At 49.3% G+C, this 21,137-nt stretch overlaps 2 protein-coding genes across 3 annotated transcripts in view; one reads left to right on the forward strand and one right to left on the reverse strand.

Moving 5' to 3' along the window:
• The window catches only part of TSPAN32 (tetraspanin 32), a 34,510-nt gene extending 22,703 nt beyond the window's left edge, over nucleotides 1–11,807 (reverse strand). For both annotated transcript variants that reach the window (XM_061463099.1, XM_061463100.1), the window contains exons 1-3: nucleotides 11,674–11,807; nucleotides 9,442–9,556; nucleotides 8,034–8,131 (exon numbers count right to left, since the gene is read on the reverse strand). In XM_061463099.1, the coding sequence (XP_061319083.1) occupies nucleotides 8,034–8,131; nucleotides 9,442–9,556; nucleotides 11,674–11,739 (279 nt within the window). In that variant the 5' untranslated portion in view covers nucleotides 11,740–11,807. The remainder of the gene's footprint in view (nucleotides 1–8,033; nucleotides 8,132–9,441; nucleotides 9,557–11,673) is intronic.
• Nucleotides 11,808–18,875: 7,068 nt separating this feature from the next.
• Nucleotides 18,876–20,372, forward strand: ASCL2 (achaete-scute family bHLH transcription factor 2). The gene is made up of 2 exons (XM_061464292.1): nucleotides 18,876–19,470; nucleotides 19,578–20,372. The coding sequence occupies exon 1, from the start codon at nucleotides 18,929–18,931 to the stop codon at nucleotides 19,457–19,459; it is 531 nt and encodes a 176-aa protein (XP_061320276.1). The 5' UTR covers nucleotides 18,876–18,928; the 3' UTR covers nucleotides 19,460–19,470; nucleotides 19,578–20,372.
• The last annotated feature ends 765 nt before the right edge of the window (nucleotides 20,373–21,137 follow it).

Consider the following 21,137-nt stretch of genomic DNA (forward strand, 5'->3'; position numbering starts at 1 on the left):
TAATCAAGGCTAGCAAATGACCTTGAAGAGTCTAAACAACAACGGAAATAATGGAGGAGGTGGCTTGACTTTTGTCTTCTTCCCTAGGCTTGCAGAGCTGGAAGTTATGGGCATTGTCTCTTTATCTGAACAAATCTGGTCCAAAAAAAAAAACCCACCCTGATGTAAACAGCCTTTGCCTGTTGTGACAGCTGCACCAGAGGATCTCATTCACATTAAAAAAACGGAGAAAAAGACTGCTTGTAAAGCATTTGAAGGCCAAATGGGCTCATCAAATATGAATCCAGAGCTTAGTCTTGGAATGGCAAAAAATGATGAATAAGCACCAGTCAAAAATTATTGTCCTTACAAGTTTTTCCATGAAACAGTTCCTCTTCCAACACAAAGTTATGAAGTTATGTAGCAGGAAAAAATTATCCAACTGACTACAGATTATTTTGGTTTCTATTTTTTTTTTCTATGAGTTTTTTAATAGTATGATTTTAAAAAGATTAAATCTTTCATTAAAGTTTACCAAATTCAAGCTTAAGGAGAGGAAGAAGAACATTGCTGCTGCCAATCCTGTTTCAACAAAAACCTTTTGCTTAAAACCCAAACAAACTCCGGTAACTCTCAAAACTCCCAAATTCCTCCATATGCAGGACAAAAGGAAAATGTATTAAATCAAATCCTGGAAATGAATGAGAACATGCCAGTAAATTGCCTTTTGCTGGTTCTTGTCCATGAGCTGCCTGCTGCATTTCTCTGCTTGGCAGGGCAATGCCCTGCCCAGGGGCACTGCTCCAGCAACAAGACTGCCATTGGCATTACTCCACTTTTTTGTGGCTGCCTTGTTTCAGGCTCTGCATCAAATGCTGGGGGAAACCCTGGAACTGCTCTTAAGAAAAGCATAAATTATGTACGTCCAGTCTTTCCTTTTAATTTTTGGCAGCTGTCTGGCCATATAGGTGGTGAGATCACTCACAGCCTTGCCAGGAGCTGAGATAGGATAACACAAGACCCCAAAGGAGATGAAAGTCTGATTGAACACTGACATGACAAGGGGGATACAAGTAGTGAAGATGGGGAAGAGCATGCAGGGTGAGATGGCATGGACCAAAGCAGGTCACAACCAAGCCCAAACCCAGCCAAGGTAGGTGGTTTAACCTCTGAAAGTACAGCACAAACTGAATGGAGGAGGTGAGACTGCAGGAGCATTTCAGGTTGCTCCTCACTAGGACCATACCCTGCATTTTGCACCTCTTCCTGCAATCTCACCCCAAACAAAAGGCATAAGAAGTCAATGTTTTCACCAAAATCAAGCTCAAAGACAAGAAAAAAAAAAAAAAGAGAGAAAACAATAGCAGAAAAAAAGCAGCACTGACAGCAATATGAAAGCTCTTACACACATCATTCCAGTGTTTAATTGAGGGGACCCACCATGAACCTGGAGACTGAGAACACTGAGAAGTGTGTCAGTGGCACCACCCAGTTTTCTGCCCATGCTTTCCCTTCCTTCCCCCATCAGCTCTTACAACATCTCTCTGGGGCCAAAACCCCAGCAGATGAAGATCTCCCTTCTCATCTTCCCTTCCTCAGCTCCACCCCACACCTCAGTCCTTCACCTCCAGCATCAGCTCTCCCTTTATTTCTGTCTAGCTTCTCTGGGAATACCAAGAGGCAGCCCCTTGGGAACCTGCTCCAATCAGCCAGTGCAGAGCAATTACACGTCTCCAAGAACATCTTATAAATGAATTATAAGCTGCTTTTTCTCCTCCCAGCCTAAAGGCTTTTGTAAAAGCAACTTTCTAATTACATTAGAAGACATTCAAAAGAAAAAAGGAAAAGGCATCGCATAGTTCACATACAAAATGTGGAAGGGTCAAGGCTGGTTCACCATCTCCCAGACTCCTGGAGCTCCTCAGAGCTGGCTGCAGACTGCTCCTTGTTCCCTTTGCAGGAGGCAGCCACATCACCCTGTGGAGGGCTGTCACCAGCCAGGCATCAATTACTCTTTTATGGATGACCTTGTTTCCATCCTTGCTACAAGAAACAATTTGTCTTTGAGAGACTTGACAGAATGCACAGCCTTCTCTGTTGGTTGGTGTATCTTTTAATTCACCTTTCTGGCGCTGCCCTGACAGTTAAGGGGGTCCCTTAATCTCAGACTGGGTTCAGCAGCTCTACCAGACCCCTGCCCTCCCAGGGAAGGAGCCGGCTTGTGTTGTGTTCTGTTCAGCTCCAGCTGCTGTGGCCACTGCAAGGGTCAGCTCCCTGCCAGACTTCACAGCCCAGGGTCAAGGAAGATGGGAGCTAATTTCAGATCGCACCCATCCGGTTGTATCCCTCTCTTCCTGACCCAGTTCATCTAAGAACACACACTGGTTTTGCCTTTCCATGCAGCAAACATGAGACAGTCCAAAAGAGGAATCTGTTTTCAGCTCTAGCTAGACACATTGTCTCTGCCTATGCCTGCTTCCACTGGACCACTGGATGCCTTGCTTGGGAGTGCTGAACCAAGAGGGGTTGCACACGAGACATATTCATTGTGCAAGCAAGATGCTGAAGTGAGCTGCAGTGTTATTAAGGACTCTCTACACACTTGTCTGCAATGATACACCTGGGCACAGTAAAGCAAACAGCTTGTGCTGTGTGCTGGCCCTACTGACATCATTCTGGGTGAAAAACTCGGCTATATCAGGCATTCATTAAGGCCTTTTTGCCACAGAAATTATTTTGACCTGGTACGTGGAATAGCTACTCCATCCTGAACATGAATTTTGCTGTACAGAGGGGGTTTTAGGCTGGAAAGTTCAGGTATAAGAATTTTATTCTTATAGGGATATTCTAGTTGCTCCCTGTTTTTTTTTTATCTCCCCTGTCTCCATCTGACCAGATAACAGCACACTGTTCCTTAAACCCCACTGGAGCCAGAGTCTTTTCTTTGTACAAGCAGTACTAGCAAAACTGCAGTTTTCCTTCCTTCTCCTCCCCTTCAATAGCGACATGGCCTTCAGGGACCCTGAGAGCTGCAGGATGTTTACATTCAGGACTGACTACATGATGGACCATGGATCACTAAACAGCAGGGTTTGCCAGAACTTGAGGACAGTCGATAAGCCTGTCACCACTCTCCCTAAGAGGAGCTTTAGCGATAATATGCAGGTTTTAGAACATAATTTTTATCCTTAAGTTCTCAGTTACTCTCTAGATACCTCACAAGCATCAGTGAATGCACAGCAGTGTCCGTCTGGTCTGTTGGTGCTGCTAATGCAGCAGAAAGACAAGCTCCTAAAATATGAGTGCTTTAGTCAGTTTGACCTGTTCTGGTTTCCAACCACTGTGCACCCAACTGTTGTTATTAGGACAGCACCATTAAGGCCTGCAAAGACTGAGGCCCCTCCTTTGCATATACACAAACCTTCAGATAGGCAGGCAGGGTAAGCATTTATAATTTAAATAGAAGGGGGGGAAAAAAGACCAGTAGGGAAATTGAGACACAAGGAGGAGGTGGGATCAACCCAACAGGTCAGTGACCAGGGCAATGCTCCTCTAAGCCCATTTGCATCCTTGCTGGTGTCTCCCCAGGGTAGCTGGTTTACCAAGCGGCGTTGTGGTGGATTACCCACAGCTGTGCAGGCTTCCCCAGAGCGCAGCTTGGTTTCCTATACAGCCACAGATGTCAGGCACCGATACACTGGTGTCTCCTCTCTTTGATTAAAGACTGAATTAAATGGTCTTCTACACAAGAGAGGCCCAGTTAGAATTAAACTTAGCTAGAGGTATTAAAGATAACAGGAAGGGATTCTACAGGTACATAGCAAATAAAAAACAGACTAGGAAGAATGCAAGACCCCCTCAGGAAGCTCTTGGGAGAACTGGCTACGCAGGATTTGGAGAAGGCTGAGGTTCTGAATGACTTCTTTGCTTTGGTCTTCACTGGCAAAGGCTCTGACCAAACCACCCAAGTCTTGGAAGGCACAGGGACTGTGAGAATGAAGACCTTGGGCCCACTGTAGGAGAGGATCTGGTTTCGAGACCATCTTAAAAATCTGAACGTGCACAAGTCCATGGGACCTGATGAGATCCATCTGCAGGTCCTGAAGGAGCTGGCGAATGAAGTTGCTAAGCCACTGGCCATCATATTTGAGAAATCATGGCAGTCAGGTGAAGTTCCCGATGACTGGAAAAAAGGGAAATATAACCCTCATTTTCAAGAAGGTGAAAATGGATGACTCGGGGAACTACAGACCAGTCAGTCTCACCCCTGTGCCTGGCAAAATCTTGGAGCAGATTCTCCTGGAAGGCATGCTAAGGCACATGAAAAACAACAAGGTGCTTGGTGACATCCAGCATGGCTTCACTAAGGGGAAATCCTGCCTGACCAATTTGGTGGCCTTCTATGATGGGGCTACAGAACTGATGGACAGGGGTAGAGCAGTTGATGTCATCTACCTGGACTTGTGCAAAGCATTCGACACTGTTCCGCATGACATCCTTGTCTCTAAATTGGAGCAACATCAATTTGATGGATGGACCACTCGATGGATAAAGAACTGGCTGGATGGCCACACAACCAAAGAGTTGTGGTCAATGGCTCAATGTCCAGCTGGAGACCAGTAACGAGCAGTGTCCCTCAGGGATTGGTGTTGGGACCAGTCTTGTTTAACGTCTTTGTCGGTGACATGGACAATGGGATTGAGTGCGCCCTCAGCAAGTTTGCCGATGACACCAAGCTGTGTGGTTCGGTTGATACCCTGGAGGGAAGGAATGCCATCCAGAGGGACCTTGACACACTTGTGAGGTGGGCAGATGCCAACCTCATGAAGTTTAACCATGCCAAGTGCAAGGTCCTACACCTGGGTTGGAGCAATCCCAGGCACAGCTACAGGTTGGGCAGAGAAGAGATTCAGAGCAGCCCTGCAGAGAAGGACTTGGGGGTGTTGGTCAATGAGAAAATGAACATGAGCCAGCAGTGTGCACTCGCAGCCCAGAAAGCCAACCGTATCCTGGGCTGCATCAAAAGGAGCGTGACCAGCAGGTCGAAGGAGGTGATCCTGCCCCTCTACTCCTCTCTTGTGAGATCTCACCTGGAGTATTGTGTGCAGTTCTGGTGTCCTCAACATAAAAAGGACATGGAACTGTTGGAACAAGTCCAGAGAAGGGCCACAAGGATGATCAGGGGACTGGAGCACCTCCTGTATGAAGACAGGCTGAGGAAGTTGGGGCTGTTCAGCTTGGAGAAGAGAAGGCTGCGTGGAGACCTCATAGCAGCCTTCCAGTATCTGAAGGGGGCCTATAGGGATGCTGGGGATGGACTCTTCATTAGGGACTGTAGTGACAGGACAAGGGGTCATGGGTTAAAACTTAAACAGGGGAAGTTTAGATTGGATATAAGAAGGAAATTCTTTCCTGTTAGGGTGGTGAGGCACTGGAATGGGTTGCCCAGGGAGGTTGTGAATGCTCCATCCCTGGCAGTGTTCAAGACCAGGCTGGATGAGGCCTCGGGTGATATGATTTAGCGTAAGGTTTCCCTGCCCATGGCAGGGGGGTTGGAACTAGATGATTTTAAGGTCCTTTCCAACCCTAACGATTCTATGATTCTAAGACACACACTTTGCAGGAGAGGGAAAATCCTTTGCAATCAATAGTGGGGGAAGGTTAAAAATCCTATTAAGTGGGAAAAAAGCTACAGGCTGGGGGTGGCAATTACTTCTGTGAGCTACAGCCCAGTGGGGATCAACAGGGCAGGCTGTGACACCAACGGCAAGTTTCAGAGCCCCACAGGGCTGAACCCCACTCCTGCCTGTGATTACATCTCACCACAGCCATCGAGCTGGCTCTCCCTGCCTGCATGTCTTGCTTCCAGATCAGAGATTAAACACGAGCCTTGGGAGGGGATAGGACCTTGTGGGAAAACGAGCAATGGGCTGGCCCTTGCTGTAAGACAACGGCAGTAGACGGCTTGCAATTTAAAGGAATAAGCAAAGCTCCCCTATTTACGATGCTGATGAGCTGTTTGAACAGGAGCAGAGAATAACGTTGCTGGTGACATGGTATCTGCCAGGTCCCCTGCTAAATGCTGGAGAGCTGGGGACATTCTGCCACCGCCGCACTGGCTGTAGCAACCCTCCCCCCTGCGTTTTCCCGCCATCTTCAGGTGCCAAGCGCGGGGCGGGGACAGCGGAGCTCGGCGGGGCCGCGGCCCCCTCCAGCGGCGGAGCCGGAGCTGCAGCCGGGCCGGCAGCTCCCGGGAAACGCGGCGGTGGAGGGCCCCCTTCGCCGGAAGCGGGCTGGCACCCCTGCCTTGGCACTGGGCCCTGCCATCTTCACACGCACTGGGGACCCTCACGCTGTCGAAGACGGCTGAAACGGAGCTTAAAAGCAACCAAGGGGCATCCCATTATCCCCTACTGCGGGCAGAGCGGGATGCCTCATTGCCACGGCCGCGGGAAAGCACTTGCACTTTCCTCCTCTTCCCACAAGGCAATGATGTTGTGTCCTCACTGCAATGGTATCATCGTCAGACATCCAAAATGAAGACAGCCAACTCTCCCAAAGGATGCAAAATGTGCATGCTAAAGCAAAGCGAATAGGACATGCCAGGAAGCACAAAAGTAAATGGCTAGGTTGGCAGTTCTGCCAGCCGGAGGTTTCTTGGCTGTGTTACACCAAACCAGTCAGTCTGGGGGAGTCGATGGGTATCTGGAGTAAAGGACATTTGGGTCCTCATCCCCACGGCAGGGGGAAGGGAAAGAAGCATCAGGTGCCCTCAAGAGGACAGCAACTGTGGAGTTTGCTGCTATGTTTTAATTTAACTGTTCAGGAAACAGCTATAACTTTAAAAGCATGTTTTACATAGTGGCATGTCCCAAACCATACCACACAGAGAGTAAGGCAAGCAAATAAACATTATAGAGAAGTTCAACTGTATTTTCAGGCAGCTGTGACAATCTTCACTGGCCCATGCATACTCATCTGTTGTTTTAGATGTGGTAATTGCAGGCAGACGTTAAAGTATATGTTAGCAAAATAGGGGGAAATTATATATACTCTGCTAGCCACATTCATGGGAACTGTGTCACTCAGGCCCCTTTGAACATCTCAAACAGAGAAAGGAAGACTGCATATTGAGAAGGTGAGAACATTAACTTCAGTAGCTGCCTTGCACCAAGTTTTAAGTTGTCAGCTTTTCATTTCTGCCATCAGTATAATTTTTCCCAATTAGATAGATTAAATAAATCTCCGCAAAGCTAGTTTATGTATGACAGCAGTGCAATTATTTTATATTAAGTATGGCTTCATGCACAGCAACCTACCTGTTAACTCCTGCCTTTCACACAGCATGGGCAAACATGCAGTGAGCAGTGCTTTTCTGCTCATCCCTCCAGCCCTGAGGCTGGAAGCTGTTCCATTCAGACCAAGCCCTGTGTGCAAGCTGTGTTTTTAAATGGAGCTGAGCTCACTAATCCTGGCATGGTCCAGGCCGAAACAGGCACTTTGTGGATGATGGAGAACAGAAAGGTGCCATTTCAGTTCTTTTGGTACCCCTTCACCTTCTCCTTTGAGGCTGAAACTGAGGGTCCAGCCCAAAGCCCCTGTGCCTGCTGCCGTGCTTTGTATGCCTCACACCACCCACTGGTGGAGGGAGGAAGGAGGGAAGCTGACTTCGATGTCACAAGTCAGAGGAACAACTTGGTACTCAAAATGGCATTGTTAAGGTTTCCCCACACAAGCCACGTGTTGACTTGCTGAGAAAGAAAATACAGTGGGAATCATCATCACTGCAATTGCTTTGGCAGAGAAGCACCTGCCTCTGACCCTGCTCTGAAAGCTGCATACAGGCATCTTGGCAAAAGAAACAAGGAACAGAAGGATGCAATCCTCAGCTGGAAGAGGTCATGCCTTTTACAAAAGTGCACCCTTGCAGCACAGGGTGGAGCAATAGGATGTTCTTCCCCAGGCGTGCACACTCCCTGGCAGAACCCCATTTTAACCCCCCACATTTTAACGGTACCAGCCCAAGGTTACAAAAAGCCCCACTCGATACGCACCATGGCAGTGAGGCTTTGCGATTCCCGCACCATGGCGACAGAGCCCAGCAGGGCTGCGAGGATCAGGGTCATGCTGATGCAGATCCCAAAGTAGAAAGCTGGAAGGAAGTCAGACGTGGGAGCTGTGGTCAGACACAAAGACTTCAGGGCTAAGAGAGACCTTGTCCAATGCTTTCACCCAAGGAGGGAGCAGAAAGTGAATGTTGGGGAGCTGGTCCAAGGGGACCAGGCTGCAGAACTGGAATGTTTTCTGATTTATTCAGTGCCCCCCATCTGTGTGTGCTGTAGTTGCCTAGCAGGGCTGCAAACCCCTGAGCAGTTCCCACAGCTTCAGCAGAGGGAAGCACCCTAAAAGGGTGTTGGTCCACCCAACAGACCACAAGCTGTCAATTATTTCAGAACTGTGATAAGGATCCCCTGAATGTGGGGTGCTGCTGTGCAGCAGCTGTCCCATGGACTCTATCAGGACTTTGTGTGCTGCTAATCTGGTGCAACACTTGCCCTCTGGTTTCCTCCCTGCTAAGGCAGGGTCACAGCTGGTACCCCAGGGCCACAGCACTGCAGAGGGCTTTGCAACCCTCACTCAGAGCTAACTGCAAGGAATTAGTGCTTGCAAGCAAAGCAAGTGGAAGCATTGCTAGAGAGGGGTAGCTGGGAAGAGAGAACCTGCGAGGCTGCATTAAGTGCCAGTCGATATAATCTGCTATGTGTAGGAAAGGGGGAAGGCTATACCTAAGCTTTGGGCTAACATTGTTTTTTTAACACCTGCCATGTTAAACTGAAATTGAAAACCAGGATCTAGAGAGGGTATATGCCCATATATGTTTAAGCCCACAGTACAGCTCAGGAAAAGCAGCAGATGCAAGTGCAGCAGAGACGAGCAGGGCATTTTAGCATCTGGGCTGTTCTCATTTCTTTGCTCTAGCCTTGTACCCGAGACTCAATTCATATTTCTCCCTTCTGTAGGGAAAACCCCCTACATTTCCTCAAAAAAAAAAAAACAAAAACAGGTTTTCCCATGCATTTTGGCTCCCAGCTTCAATTTTCAGCTCTACTTCAACTCCTGTAAGAGTCCCCCTCCCCATGTCCCCAGGGCCCTTCCAGCCCCACAGCACCTTTAGGTCCATCTGTGGCTGAGCTCCCCCTGAGCTTTCAATGCAGCACATTGGAAAGCTGGGGAGACAATGAATAGAGGGACAGGAGCAAATGCAGCAGCACTTTTGGTGCCAGGTGTACAGATCTGATAAAGAAAAAAAGTGCCTGTGGGACTGTGTCAGCCCTGATGCATCCTCCAAAAGGCAGCCTCTGCCTCTTTCTGTGATACCTCTGCATTTCCTTCATCTGCCTTAGGGGATCCTTCAGCTCCCATGTTTACCAGAGGTCTTACTGGGATGTGACCGTGACATACCTGTGTGGTGGATGACTCTGTAAGAGTTGCTCTCCAGGGAGATGTCTCTGATGAGGGTGAAATGTGGCCCATAGTGGGTGACTGTGCTCAGCGTGGCAATGGACAACCCCAGCAGCTGGAAAAGAAGGTTTTTAGGAAAGGATTTACAGGCAGCAGTTCCTACTGTGAGGTGTATCTGGATACTCCTGGGCTCCATGCAGATTCAGGAAGCCTGATCATCCAAATGTACCCCAAAATACACATAAAAGGACAAGCCCCAGACACTTAAACATACTAAAGCACATTTTATCTGTTGCATAATGAGTGCACGTGACACTGCACAGCCCAAAGTCTCTTGGCCAGTGTCATTGAATGAAGTTCCCACCATGTGAAGAAAACCCAGAGGATTGATGCTCTTGCAGCACACTTGTGCAGTCTCATTGGCTCTGCAGAGTATGCACATGCAGTTTTAAGGGCTGCCAGCTTCAATAGTGCTTTTGGGCAGGGGTGATGTTCTCTGCATTGTTCTTTGCAATGCTAGTCCCATTGCCTGCTGTTAGCTGTTATTTCCTATTGTAAAATATACAATATTTTGTATATACATATTTGTGTATTTGTAAAACACACCATATACTCAGCAAAAAGCTGAGTCTTGTAGTACTCTTGAGTAATCTGTGCTGGCTTTTGTCTCCACAATGTGGTGCTGGGCCACTCATGTTTCTGTCCCATCCCTGAGAGCACTGGCATGACTAAGGCACAGGGTAACCACCAGCATGTTACCCTTTGTGTTGCCCAGAGCTGGTCCAGGCAATAGAAAGGGAACATTTCTGATGCACCTGCCTTCTGATGGCACATGTGCCTTGCAGCACAACCAGTGGCAGAGCTGAGAAGGAGGCACCAACAGCAGCACAGTTAAAAACACCTCCAACTTTAGTGTAACGAACCTGGAAAATACAAGATTTGAGGCCACTCCTAGCTCCTAAGATAAGCTTTCATTATTTTTTGCTTTTACAATACGAAAACACAAGGCAGCTATCCCTGTGTCAGATATGACAGTCCGGTGTCAACATAATCTCCTCTGTATGACATTTTCTAGTAGCTTTTGCTGGAGACTTACAGCTTTGGAGACTAAATAAATCAAAAATTTAGCATTTTCTCCTTATAAATAACTTAATTTTTGGCAGCCACTCATCCTCCATGCTGCGCATTATTGCATATCTCAACCCACACCCAGCAAAATGCCAAGTGCAACACCGGTTAGCTTAGATATCTGAGAAACAACACTCTAAAATCCTCCCAACTGCAATAATGTGATCCTAGCTATCCAGGGCAGCTGTGCCTTAATATCTCCTCTGAATATGCTTGGTAGCAATCCTCCTTTGATTTCCTCCAAATGACATATTTTTTATTTGGAAGAGAGAATGATGTATAGTCACTACAGCCAACAGACTTGAAATTTGGACAAACTACATTTCATGTATGGCCCAAAATAAACTATTACCTTTAAATTACACTCTTTCCAAGCCACCAACCCTCTTTGAACTAAATAGAGATTATTTTTTTCTTTAAGCTTGTTTGTTATTCTTTTTATTATTTTTTTAAGCCTTTTGATGAAGTGAAAAGGCAACAAACACACACAACTCAACATCCAGGAGAAGCATTTCTCAGTTTCCACTGTCTCACATCAGCTGTAACAGCAAATGTTGAGAAGCTCCCCTTGAACTTGCTTCAAAAGCTGATAAAAAGGATCCCTAGAATTGCTTTCACTTTGTGGTACAGACCCACAGACCTCTCACATATACCTCCACTGAAGCCTTGTGGTTTCATATCCTGGCCAATTCCACCTGCAGCTTACAATCCTAACAGCAACAAGTGTGACTGCAGCAGGTCCATCCTCCCTCTTTTGCCCCAGGGAGACAGGAGCAAATACCTTTTTGCTGAAAACCACCCATTCTGCCAGCAGCGACCTTTGCTTTCTCCTTCGAGGTGGCCACTGGCTTGTGAAAGCTGCAGCGGCACGACAGCCCTGAGAAACCAGAAGTCTATCAGCGGGGGAAAGGGGGGGGGTAGGGACCGCGATAATGGCAGCCAGCGATAACCGTGCTGGGCGCAACGATAACTCAGGCAGTTAGCTTTGCTTGCCCTCCACCCGTGAAAAACAGCATGGGAAAGCCTGACTCTCCCTGACCAGGGACAGGAAAAGCAATGGTTCACCTCAGTTCTGCAGAGATCGCCCCAAACCTGCCTGCTCACCATGACACAGAGGCTGGTCACCAGCAGCTGGCACTTGGTGGCCTTCATCCCGCATCTGACTCCCATGGCTGCTTGTCCCCAGAGTCGTCCCTCCAGCCCTTGATAAAGCCTGGGTTTCCCCAAAGGGAGGCATGGCCACAGCAGGGCCTCTCGGGAAGTGTAGTCCCCACCACGTGCTGCTGCACTTCCTCCTGCCCGACTAATTAAATCCTGGTTAGAGCAGCTGCCTTCTGCCTGGGCTTTTGGTGGGCTGCTATCAGCTCCAACATGTAGCCAGCTGGGAAAGGAGGAAAAGCATAAGAAAAATCAGCCTTTCATTTAGTTTGGAGCAATGGTTCTTAAAACAATTTCTGAAATTCTTCAGTCATGAATCAGTATTGAAATGCTCCTTTTGGCACTGTCACCGGGAGGCAGTTTTGCTTTAATGAACACTGTCACTAACTTTTTTTTTTTTTCCTTTAATCTGCTTAAATACTATCTTGGGAAAAAAGTTTAGGAAAACATTAGAAAAAAAAACCTCAGCCCCAACCTGTTGTTTAAAAAAGAGATCAAAACCACCAAACAGGATCTGCATGAAAGTCTTCCCTCTCTGTTTAGAAATCACTACATGGCAATAACCTTTGGCTGAGACCCTACTAAAATTTTTATTTGCCGATGATAGATAAAAATCCCCTTGGTAGCATTTTATTCAGGAAAATGTATATACATAAGTATAACTCCCTTCTCAGGAGACCTTCACTGTCCACGGACATTTTGACTCTGTTCTTTCCCCTCTCGTAGCACTGAAGAGCCCATTGACCCACAGCTACAGAAGACTCAGGTGACTTCTGGTGTTCAAAACCAGCTACCTGCTGCATGCATATTTCCTGAAAGTAAATTGCAGAAAAGCCTCAAGAACAATCTGTCCAAAGGGAGGCTTGATGGCTGAATGTCTTAATCATCCTTACTTTCAGAGCTAGACAAGTGGAAAATAGTGGCACCCTCCCTACGTGGCAAAGAAAGGGGGAGAAAAAGTAAAACCATCCCACATCAGTAATTGTAGCTACAGGAAAATGATATAGAAGGTGGTGGAGGGGAGTGAAAAAAGGAAGGAAGATGCATTTTGGAGAGCAAATGGGTGCAAGAGAAAGTGTGTTGCACAAAACCATGTAAACAGGAAAAAGCATGTAATGATCTTCTGACTACATCGCTAGTTTTCGTGTAAGCTTTCTTGCAAAACATCTTGGTTGCAGCCTCCCGAGACAGCAATGAGAGCTGCCACAGCTCTTTCCAAAATCAGGCGACCCTATGGCTCATGGGTCTCTACCCTAGTGAGGATCTCTGATGTGCAGCAGGGGATGCTGATGTACCCACATACACATGGAGACCTTCCTCCTCCAGCCACCAGCTGGAAATCACCTGAGAAAGACCACCGGATAGACAGTGGGGAAGGAGAGCAGTAGAGGGAGGACTACAGAGAGAGGGTAACAGGTTGGTGATGCAGCTGATGCCCATACATCCATGTCCAAAAGCAGGTCCCCTGGGGACAGGCAAGTTGGGAAAGCGTCTTATAAAACATTGTGGTGGAGTCAGGACTGCGTCTGAACACAGAGCTGTTAGCACCTGTCACTTCTTCTGGCACTATGGAACAGATGGTTGCATTGTTACCTGCATTTTCAAGGGAAATAACCAGTGGTACAAAAGCAGTAGGGCTGGTCCACAGGTGGAGTTGCAGGTTAAATCTGGAAGGGCTGCAAGAAGGTACAAAGCACAGCTCTGTGTGTAAAATCAGCTAGGGAAGCCCAGCCAAGAGCAGTGGTCGGCTAGAAGCGAGGGACAGCCTTGCCACCTACCGTGAACACACCTGGAGCCTGTCTCACAGCGAGTGACAAGAGAAAAACCTTACGGCCCATCTTCATTTTCCCCTACAGCCTGGTTTTCTTAACCAGCCCTAAACGATGCCACCGGGGAGGCCTGTGCAAAGCCGAATCCCACGCTAGAGGTCCCCACAGGCCAGCAGAAACCCTTCCTGAAGGCCTGGGTGATGCAAGTGGACTTTTGAAGGGAAGAGACGAGAGGTTCCATTCCCAGTTTCACAAAGGTCTCATCTGTCCCTGCAGAAGCCTCGCACGTCACCTGAGAGGTCACAGAATCATCATCTACATCCCTTGGAAGGGCTCCTAGTCTCTTCACAACAGATGCTCTACCTCTTTTTCTCCAGTAAAAACAGGCACCTTCCCTGAACCTTCACCAAGCTCTCAGAGCAGATTGTAACATTAAACACCTGGGTTTAAACTGATGTTTCTCTGGTATGGTTGTCTGGTTGTCTGGTATGGTTGCTTATTCCTGAGTAGTTGTCCCATGTCCTCTGATGCTTCTCACATCTCCAGTGTGAATATAGTGTTCCCCTAGCCCCATCCCAGCGGGAAGAGCAGCAGGGCTGCCAGCATGCCAGGGAACCATCCTTGCAGCCACTGCATGGGTGGGATGGCAGTGTGGCTTTTCTGGCAAGACTCGGACTCCTAGCCGCCCTGCTGGGTTTTATCAGTTGGTTCCCTTTGCAAGAGCACAACTTATCACCCTCAAAGCCAGTGCAAAAACTGAAGGTGACTACAGCTCCTGCCTGTGGCTTCCTCCCTTATCTCTGGTTATCAGCCAGAGCACAGAAAGAGGGTAGCAAGGCTAAAAATACCCAGGGGAGCCCAGGTGCCCTCCTCCTCCAGTCTTGTGGCTGTTTGCAGCCTTCTGTTAGGCTGTGAAAATACACACCAGCATCCGCAGCTGCGTGGGTGTCAGAAGTACATGCCACCTCATCCAGGAGGAAAGGATTGATTTAAAAAGAGGGTTAGGGTTTATATTTTGCAGAGCTAACACATCCAGCCTTCTTCCGAGCTGGAGGGAATTGTTGCTCACGCTATCAGATGGATGTCCTAAAAGAGCCAAGGGATTTAATGTGTTAATACTGCATGAGGTGAACCTGGAAGACTCAGCACAAATGGAGGAGAAGAGGCTATATTCATGCTAGTGCTTTCTCACCATCCACTTTTCTGGCTCTCGCTCTGTCAACGCAGACACCAGTGATGTAACAGCAGCATCCCAGCCCCAGCTGCTTGAACCCCAGCAAGGCTGCAGGTAAGAGAAACCTCTCCCTTGGCTTTGGGGTGTTGCTACTCATGCTCCTGTATGGGAGGATAGGCTGGAGGCAGGGGAGAGGAACCTGCCCCAAGAAGCAAAGCTACACCCATTGTCCAGGCAGGCCAGTATCAGGCCTGGCCAGGCAGGCCAGTATCAGTCCATCCATGCCAGGCCCCTCCTGCCTCTCAGGAGCCTCCTCCTTTGCCAGCCTACACCTGTGTTAGGGAAAGTAGCTCTACTCCACAGCAGAAAATAGCTCCAGCTGTGGCAGATTTACAAGTGTCATGGCTCAGGCCATTCAGTCCCTCAGCTACTGCCCGTGAGACACCTATATTCACCCTAGAGCTCACTCATAAATAAAACACGTCCATATCAAGCTACACTGAAGCTATATGAATGATGGGAAGCCAGGGAGACCTCACAGCCTGTGTCTGCCTTTCCAGGCGCATCACAAGGATGCATTGTGAAGGCTGCTTAGCATTCATATAGCACATACGCACAGTCAAAGCTAAAAATCAACTTTTAAACCCGGGCTATCTCTTTTCAAGAGGGGAAGGAGAGGAGAAAAGGGGGAGGTGCTGGGCTTTGCTAAGCTTCAGATGCACCATACAACTCTGCTGTGAATGGAAACAAGGCTGGCTGGAGGCTTCCTTGGAAGAAACAAAACCAGAGAGAAATCATAACATCTCCAAATGATGTTTTTTTTTAATTATTATTTCCATAAATCCTCCAGTGATTCCCAGGCATTTTGAAATTAATTACAGGTGAAAAAAAATTGTCAGAAGAGTTATTAAATGAAGTTCAGCAAGCCCAGGAAAGTTTACATTTGAAAAGAGCATATGCTGAAGACAGGGAGTTCCCTGACAAAAATAAACTCAAGTAAACTTCTTCCCCCCTCCTCAAAAGTGAAACAACTGTACTCATACCTCTAAAGCACACCTTCCTACTTAGAATTAATTCCTTTTTTCTTTTCCACACAGTATCTAATTGTAAACCATAACTTAAATGGGGGAATTTAGGGTAGATATTAGGAAGAAGTCTTTACTTTGAGGGTGGTGAGGCACTGGAACAGGTTGCCCAAAGAAGCTGTGGCTGCCCCATCCCTGGCAGTGTTCAAGGCCAGGTAGGATGGGGCTTTGAGCAACTTGGTCAAGTGGAAGGTGTCCCTACCCAAGCAGGAGGGTTGGAACAAGATGATCTCTAAGGTCCCTTCCAACCCAAACCATCCTATGATTTTGTGTTTCTAATTGCTGAGGAGCCAGCTGTGCAAATGGTGGGCCTGATAACACAGTTCTAGCCCTGCTCCCAGCAAAACCAATGTGAGCAGAGCCCAGCCTGGCAAAAAGGGACTTGCCTTCTCACCAAGAACAGGGCTGTTCAACTGCCCATTGCCATTTATTTCTGGCATTCACTCCTCAAGCCTTACTGCAACAGGACTTCTATTGCTTTCCACTGACGTCCAGAAAGTTTTGGTAAAAAAGAATTTAAAATCTCCCCTCAGCTGCCTGTAACATGTAGGTCACAGTGGCACTGACCCAGCATCTGTCTGCTGTGGTCCTGATGACACCTGTGCCAAATGTGCCATGACACCCGAAATCAATTGCATTTTACTCTCACTTGTGGCAGGTGATGGGCACAAGGGAAGCCCCTGTGCCAGCCAGAACAGCTTTGCAGGTGCTGAAGACAAGCACCATGGCTTGAGCTGAGGAGATGATCACGCACACAACCATGTTTAGACTGTGCTTCTGTCCTGGGTTCAGCAGTAGCAGCCATTTTTCTCCTTCTTGATAGCTGGTGCAGTGCAGTGTTTTGACTTTCAGCCTGGGAACAGAGCTGATAACAAGGATGTTTTGGTTTGGCCAAGGACTCTGTGGGCCTCATGCTCTGCCAGGGAGGAGGGGAAGCCGGGAGGAAGCAGAGACAGGACACCTGACCCAAACCTACCAAAGAGGTATTCCATACCACAGCACGTCATGCCCAGGATGTAACTGGGAGTTACCCGAAAGGGCTGGGACTGCGGGGTTGGAGGAGGTATTGGTCAGAGCTTGCTCGGGCTGTTGGGACAAGTTACCGGTCGGCTGGTGGTGAGATGTATTCTCTTCCCTTGTTGTTTCCTTTATCATTATTATTGGTGGTAGCAGTAGTGATTTGTGTTATACCTTAGTTACTAAACTGTTCTTATCTCAACCTGTGGGAGTTGCATTCTTTTCGATTCTCCTCTCCATCCCTCCGGGAGTAGGGGGAGGGAAAGAAAGGGGGGAGTGAGGGAACAAGTTGCCTGACTGGGTTTAAACCACGACAGCTTCCCAGGAACCTGACAGGCAAAATGCTCCCACCTGCACCAAACCCTTCAGAGGCTCCATGTGGCTGCTTACAGTTTTCCCTTCCATGGCAAGCCCAAAAATGTCTCAAAAGCCACTGAATTTGGGTGCTAAGCCTGATGTACGCTTGAGTGGAATTGTCAAAAATGCAAAGCACTTGCAGGCTCCTTCATGTCACTTCCAGGAATTTCAGCCCAGCTGCCTCTGATGCTGCAGCAGGGCTCACTCCTCCATCAACCTGCTGCCATTGCAATCGATCCCCAGGAAAAATTTCCCTCTTCCAATGCAGTGGAGCCATACTGCTCCTTGAATACCCATGCAGGTAGAAAAAAGTCCCCTCTATGTCACATCGAGAAATCAAGGATTACTATTTTTGGCTTGGATACACCCTAGGAGCATCACCAGAGTGGGTCAGGGTAGCCACGGGGGTACAGATCCTTACTTTGATACCTGAATCATGCTGCAGAGCCTCACTGTCTGTCGGAGAGGGTCTGTTGGGGATGTTTTAGCATCACACTGGTTTTGGTTGGTGTTGTCTTAAGGCTGGGCAGCAGCAAAGACCCAGGGGTAGAACATCTGACAAACTGTGCTGAAGCCGAGAGTGGTCTGCAACCCCTGGGCAGCAGGTGTGCATAGCACCCCCTTCACCCACCCTATTTAATTAGCAAAACACCCTGCAATTTATTTCTCACCATAAGCTCCCAGGATATGAAGAAGCAGCACCTTTGTCCTCCCCATTAAATTCATCTCCCCACAAGCACTGCACCCTATTGCTGTTCCGCCCAGAGATGGAAGCATCGCTGGCTTGGGGGACAGTGGGAAGGACTGCTGGCCACGGCAGAGGGGAGCCCGGCTGTAGACCCCGAGCCACAAAAGTTTTACATTTTACTTCTCTCCGCACCTTTATCCTTGAAACTCTTGTTTAAGCCTTGAAAGTCGTCTTGCAGAGAACGGCTTTGGCGAGGTGACTCACGCAACTGCTGTACGTTTGTATTCAGTTTTGTTTGGTACAAAGCCGAGCCCGGTGTATCCCCTCGCTTTGCAAAGCAAACCAACCCGTGTCCGACGGTAGGGCTGCTCACTCTGCCGCTCCGCGGCCGCTCCCCGCCTCCCACGGCGCTGGCGCCCCTCCGAGTGCGCCGTCTGGTTTGGGGGGGGGAAACGGCGCATTGGACGGGTCTGGACCCAGAGCTGGCACCCCACCGAGGCAGGGGGAACACCTCAGGGGAGCCCCTCCCTCCGTAAATAATGAAAATTACAACAAAATATTAAAAACGCAAAAAACAGACGGGGCGAGAAAAGGAGAACGTTCCAAAGTGTGCGTGTGTGTGTGTGTGTGTGCGTGTGTGTGTGTGTGTGTGTGTGTGTGTGTGTGTGTGTGTGAGCGCACCCCCGGGCCACGGGAACAGGGGGGGAGATGCGGCGGGCCGGAGGGCAGTGCTGGGGTTTGCCGGGGCCTAGCGGCTCCACGCGCCGGGCGCGCGCGGGGGCGGGGGCTCGCGCGGGGGCGGGCGGGAGGGGGTGGCGCGGCGGCAGCGGGCGCGCGTGGCGCGGCGTGCGCGGCGCGTGCGGCCGGCTGGGGCTCGCGAGCGGCGGCGCGTTGATAAGGGCCGTCCCGGCGGCGGCGGCCACCGCAGAGGAGCGGGAGCGGCGCTGGGAGCGGACGGGACGCGGGGGAGCTGTTGTGTGTAGGAATAAACAAACTCCGGTGCCCAGGCCCCCTCTCCCCGTTAAATTTCGGGGGTTTAAAGCTTTTTTTTTTTTTTTTTTTTCCCCCCCACTCCGCGCTCCCCGCCAGCCGCCGCCGTGGCCGCCCGGCGATGAACGGCGGGGCCCTGCCGCTGCCGCCCCTGCCCCCAGCCGCCCCCCGCGGCCGCCGGCGGCCCCCGTCCCCCGAGCTCTTGCGCTGCAAGCGCCGCCTGGCCTTTGCCGCCCTGCCGGGTACCGGGGCGGCTGCGGCGGCCGCCGTGGCCCGTCGGAATGAGCGGGAGCGCAACCGCGTGCGGCTCGTCAACTTGGGTTTCGCCGCCCTCCGGCAGCACGTCCCGCACAGCGCCGCCAGCAAGAAGATGAGCAAAGTGGAGACACTCCGGTCCGCCGTCGAATACATCCGCGCCTTGCAGCGGCTCCTCGATGAGCACGACGCCGCTTCAGCCGCCTTCGCCGACGGCCGCGGGAGGGCGGCCGTCGGGGAAGGCGGCTGCGGCGGCGGCTACTCCTCCGCCTCGCCCTCCTTCGCCTCCTCCGTGCCCGGCTCGCCTTGTTCTTCCGACGAGAGCGGCTACGACGCGGCGCTGAGCCCCGAGGAGCGGGAGCTGCTGGACTTCACCAGCTGGCTCGGGAGCTACTGACCCGGCTGCAGGTGAGGGGGCTCCGGAGGGCGGCGGGACGGGGGCCGCTTCTACCGTTCCCTGCGCGCGGGGCAGCGAGGCACGCACCCATCGGGGTTCTCTGTACATCTCTCCGCAGCCGCTCTCAGCCAGCAGTGACTCGGCGCCCTCGCTCTCGGGAGCAGTCAGCATCCTCCTCAAAATACTCACTCCCTGCTGGCTGCTCTTCTCGCCGGGTTCACCCGTCGTCTTCGGGCTGTGGAAAGTGCAATGGTGTAAATGACTGCGGGACTCTGCCACCGGCTCCGGGCAGCTGCTCTGTCTGCCCGCCGGGAGCGGCCGACGGAGAAGGGGGCCTTTGCGACCCCGCTTCCCCCCACGGCTGGTCTCTGGTGACGCTTTGGAGCGGTGGAAAAAAAGAAATTAAAACCACTTGATGCTTCCTTGTTTCTGGAGGGGGAGGGAATTTTTTATCATGTCAGATTCTATTTTACATGTAACTTGAACTGTCTATGGGAACACTGGTGTATGAAGACTTATTTTTGTACAAGAAACTTTAGAGAAAAGGGGTGAGATGGTTCTATTTTTTAGCAAGTCCTATTCCCTTGTTCTTGAAAACTACCAGCTAGAATGTTTTGGAAGCATACACGGTTTAGATAAAAAGGTGTTTTGTTTTGTTGGTTTGTTTTTTCTCTCTGAACACTTTAGTAAAAGACTGTAAATTTACGTTGTGTCTTAACGTGGTGTCCGAGTTTGCCTGGTGTGAAGGTACACTTCTCTGAAAACTGAAGTTTGGGTTTTTTTAAAAAAATGTGTTGAAGGCATTTTTGTATGCACTTGCTATGATTTCTTAAGTTGTATATATGCAGTTTTTAAGAGAGTATCGTATTTTATGTAAATTGACTTTATAAATAAAAATCTATTTATAAATGGCTTTGGGGCTGTAAGATGCATGTATTGGACAGAAATGTCCAAGGTAATTTCAGGTTGAGAGGGTGGGAGGAGGGAGTAATAAGAGACAGAAGAGAGACAGTTCTGCTGGACCATGTTTTATGTGCAGAAGGGAATAAGATGCAGCACAGCATAACCTCCAGGCCTGCTTTCCTCCCCCTTTCAAGTTTTATGAACTCGGTATTGGATGCAAGTACCTCAGAGATGATGTATGAGGAGGTGTAAATGTGTATAGGAGGCAAGGCAACTTCAGGGGTGGAAACTTGTCTCCTGGACATGCAGAATGTGCTGCAGGCTGTGCTGCCCTGGCCTACAGCAGTGGGAAAGTCATGGGAAGGTTAAGGGGGAGTGGGTATCTGAAATCTGTTCGTCCTGCCAGCCTCTCAGGCATTAGGTTAGGGTGCCTTTATTCAAGGGAGCAGCATCTTTGAGAAGAGCATTGTCATTCAAAAAAACACATGTAACCAATAGCATCTCACTCTAACCTGCTCTAATTTCAGCTGACTGTACATGTACTTTGTCTAAAGGCAATAAGCAAACATGAATTGCTCCTTAGAAACTACTGTCAGAGACTCCTAAGCTCTGTCCCTTACTTTGGGCTCATGCTGAAGCAAGATAGCTGTAAAACAAGACAGTGACGGTGGCATGAAAAACTACAGCAGAGGCTGTTACTTCCCTTAAATAGCTCTAGTGAATGTTAATAGCTGAATGGAGCAAAATGGGCTGGCCCATAGAATATGATAAATGA

This window comes from Pezoporus flaviventris, unplaced genomic scaffold (assembly GCF_033815535.1).
Source record: "Pezoporus flaviventris isolate CSIRO_AGI_PZ_B2104156 unplaced genomic scaffold, CSIRO_AGI_Pfla_v1 ptg000036l, whole genome shotgun sequence".
NCBI classification, from domain to species: domain Eukaryota; kingdom Metazoa; phylum Chordata; class Aves; order Psittaciformes; family Psittacidae; genus Pezoporus; species Pezoporus flaviventris.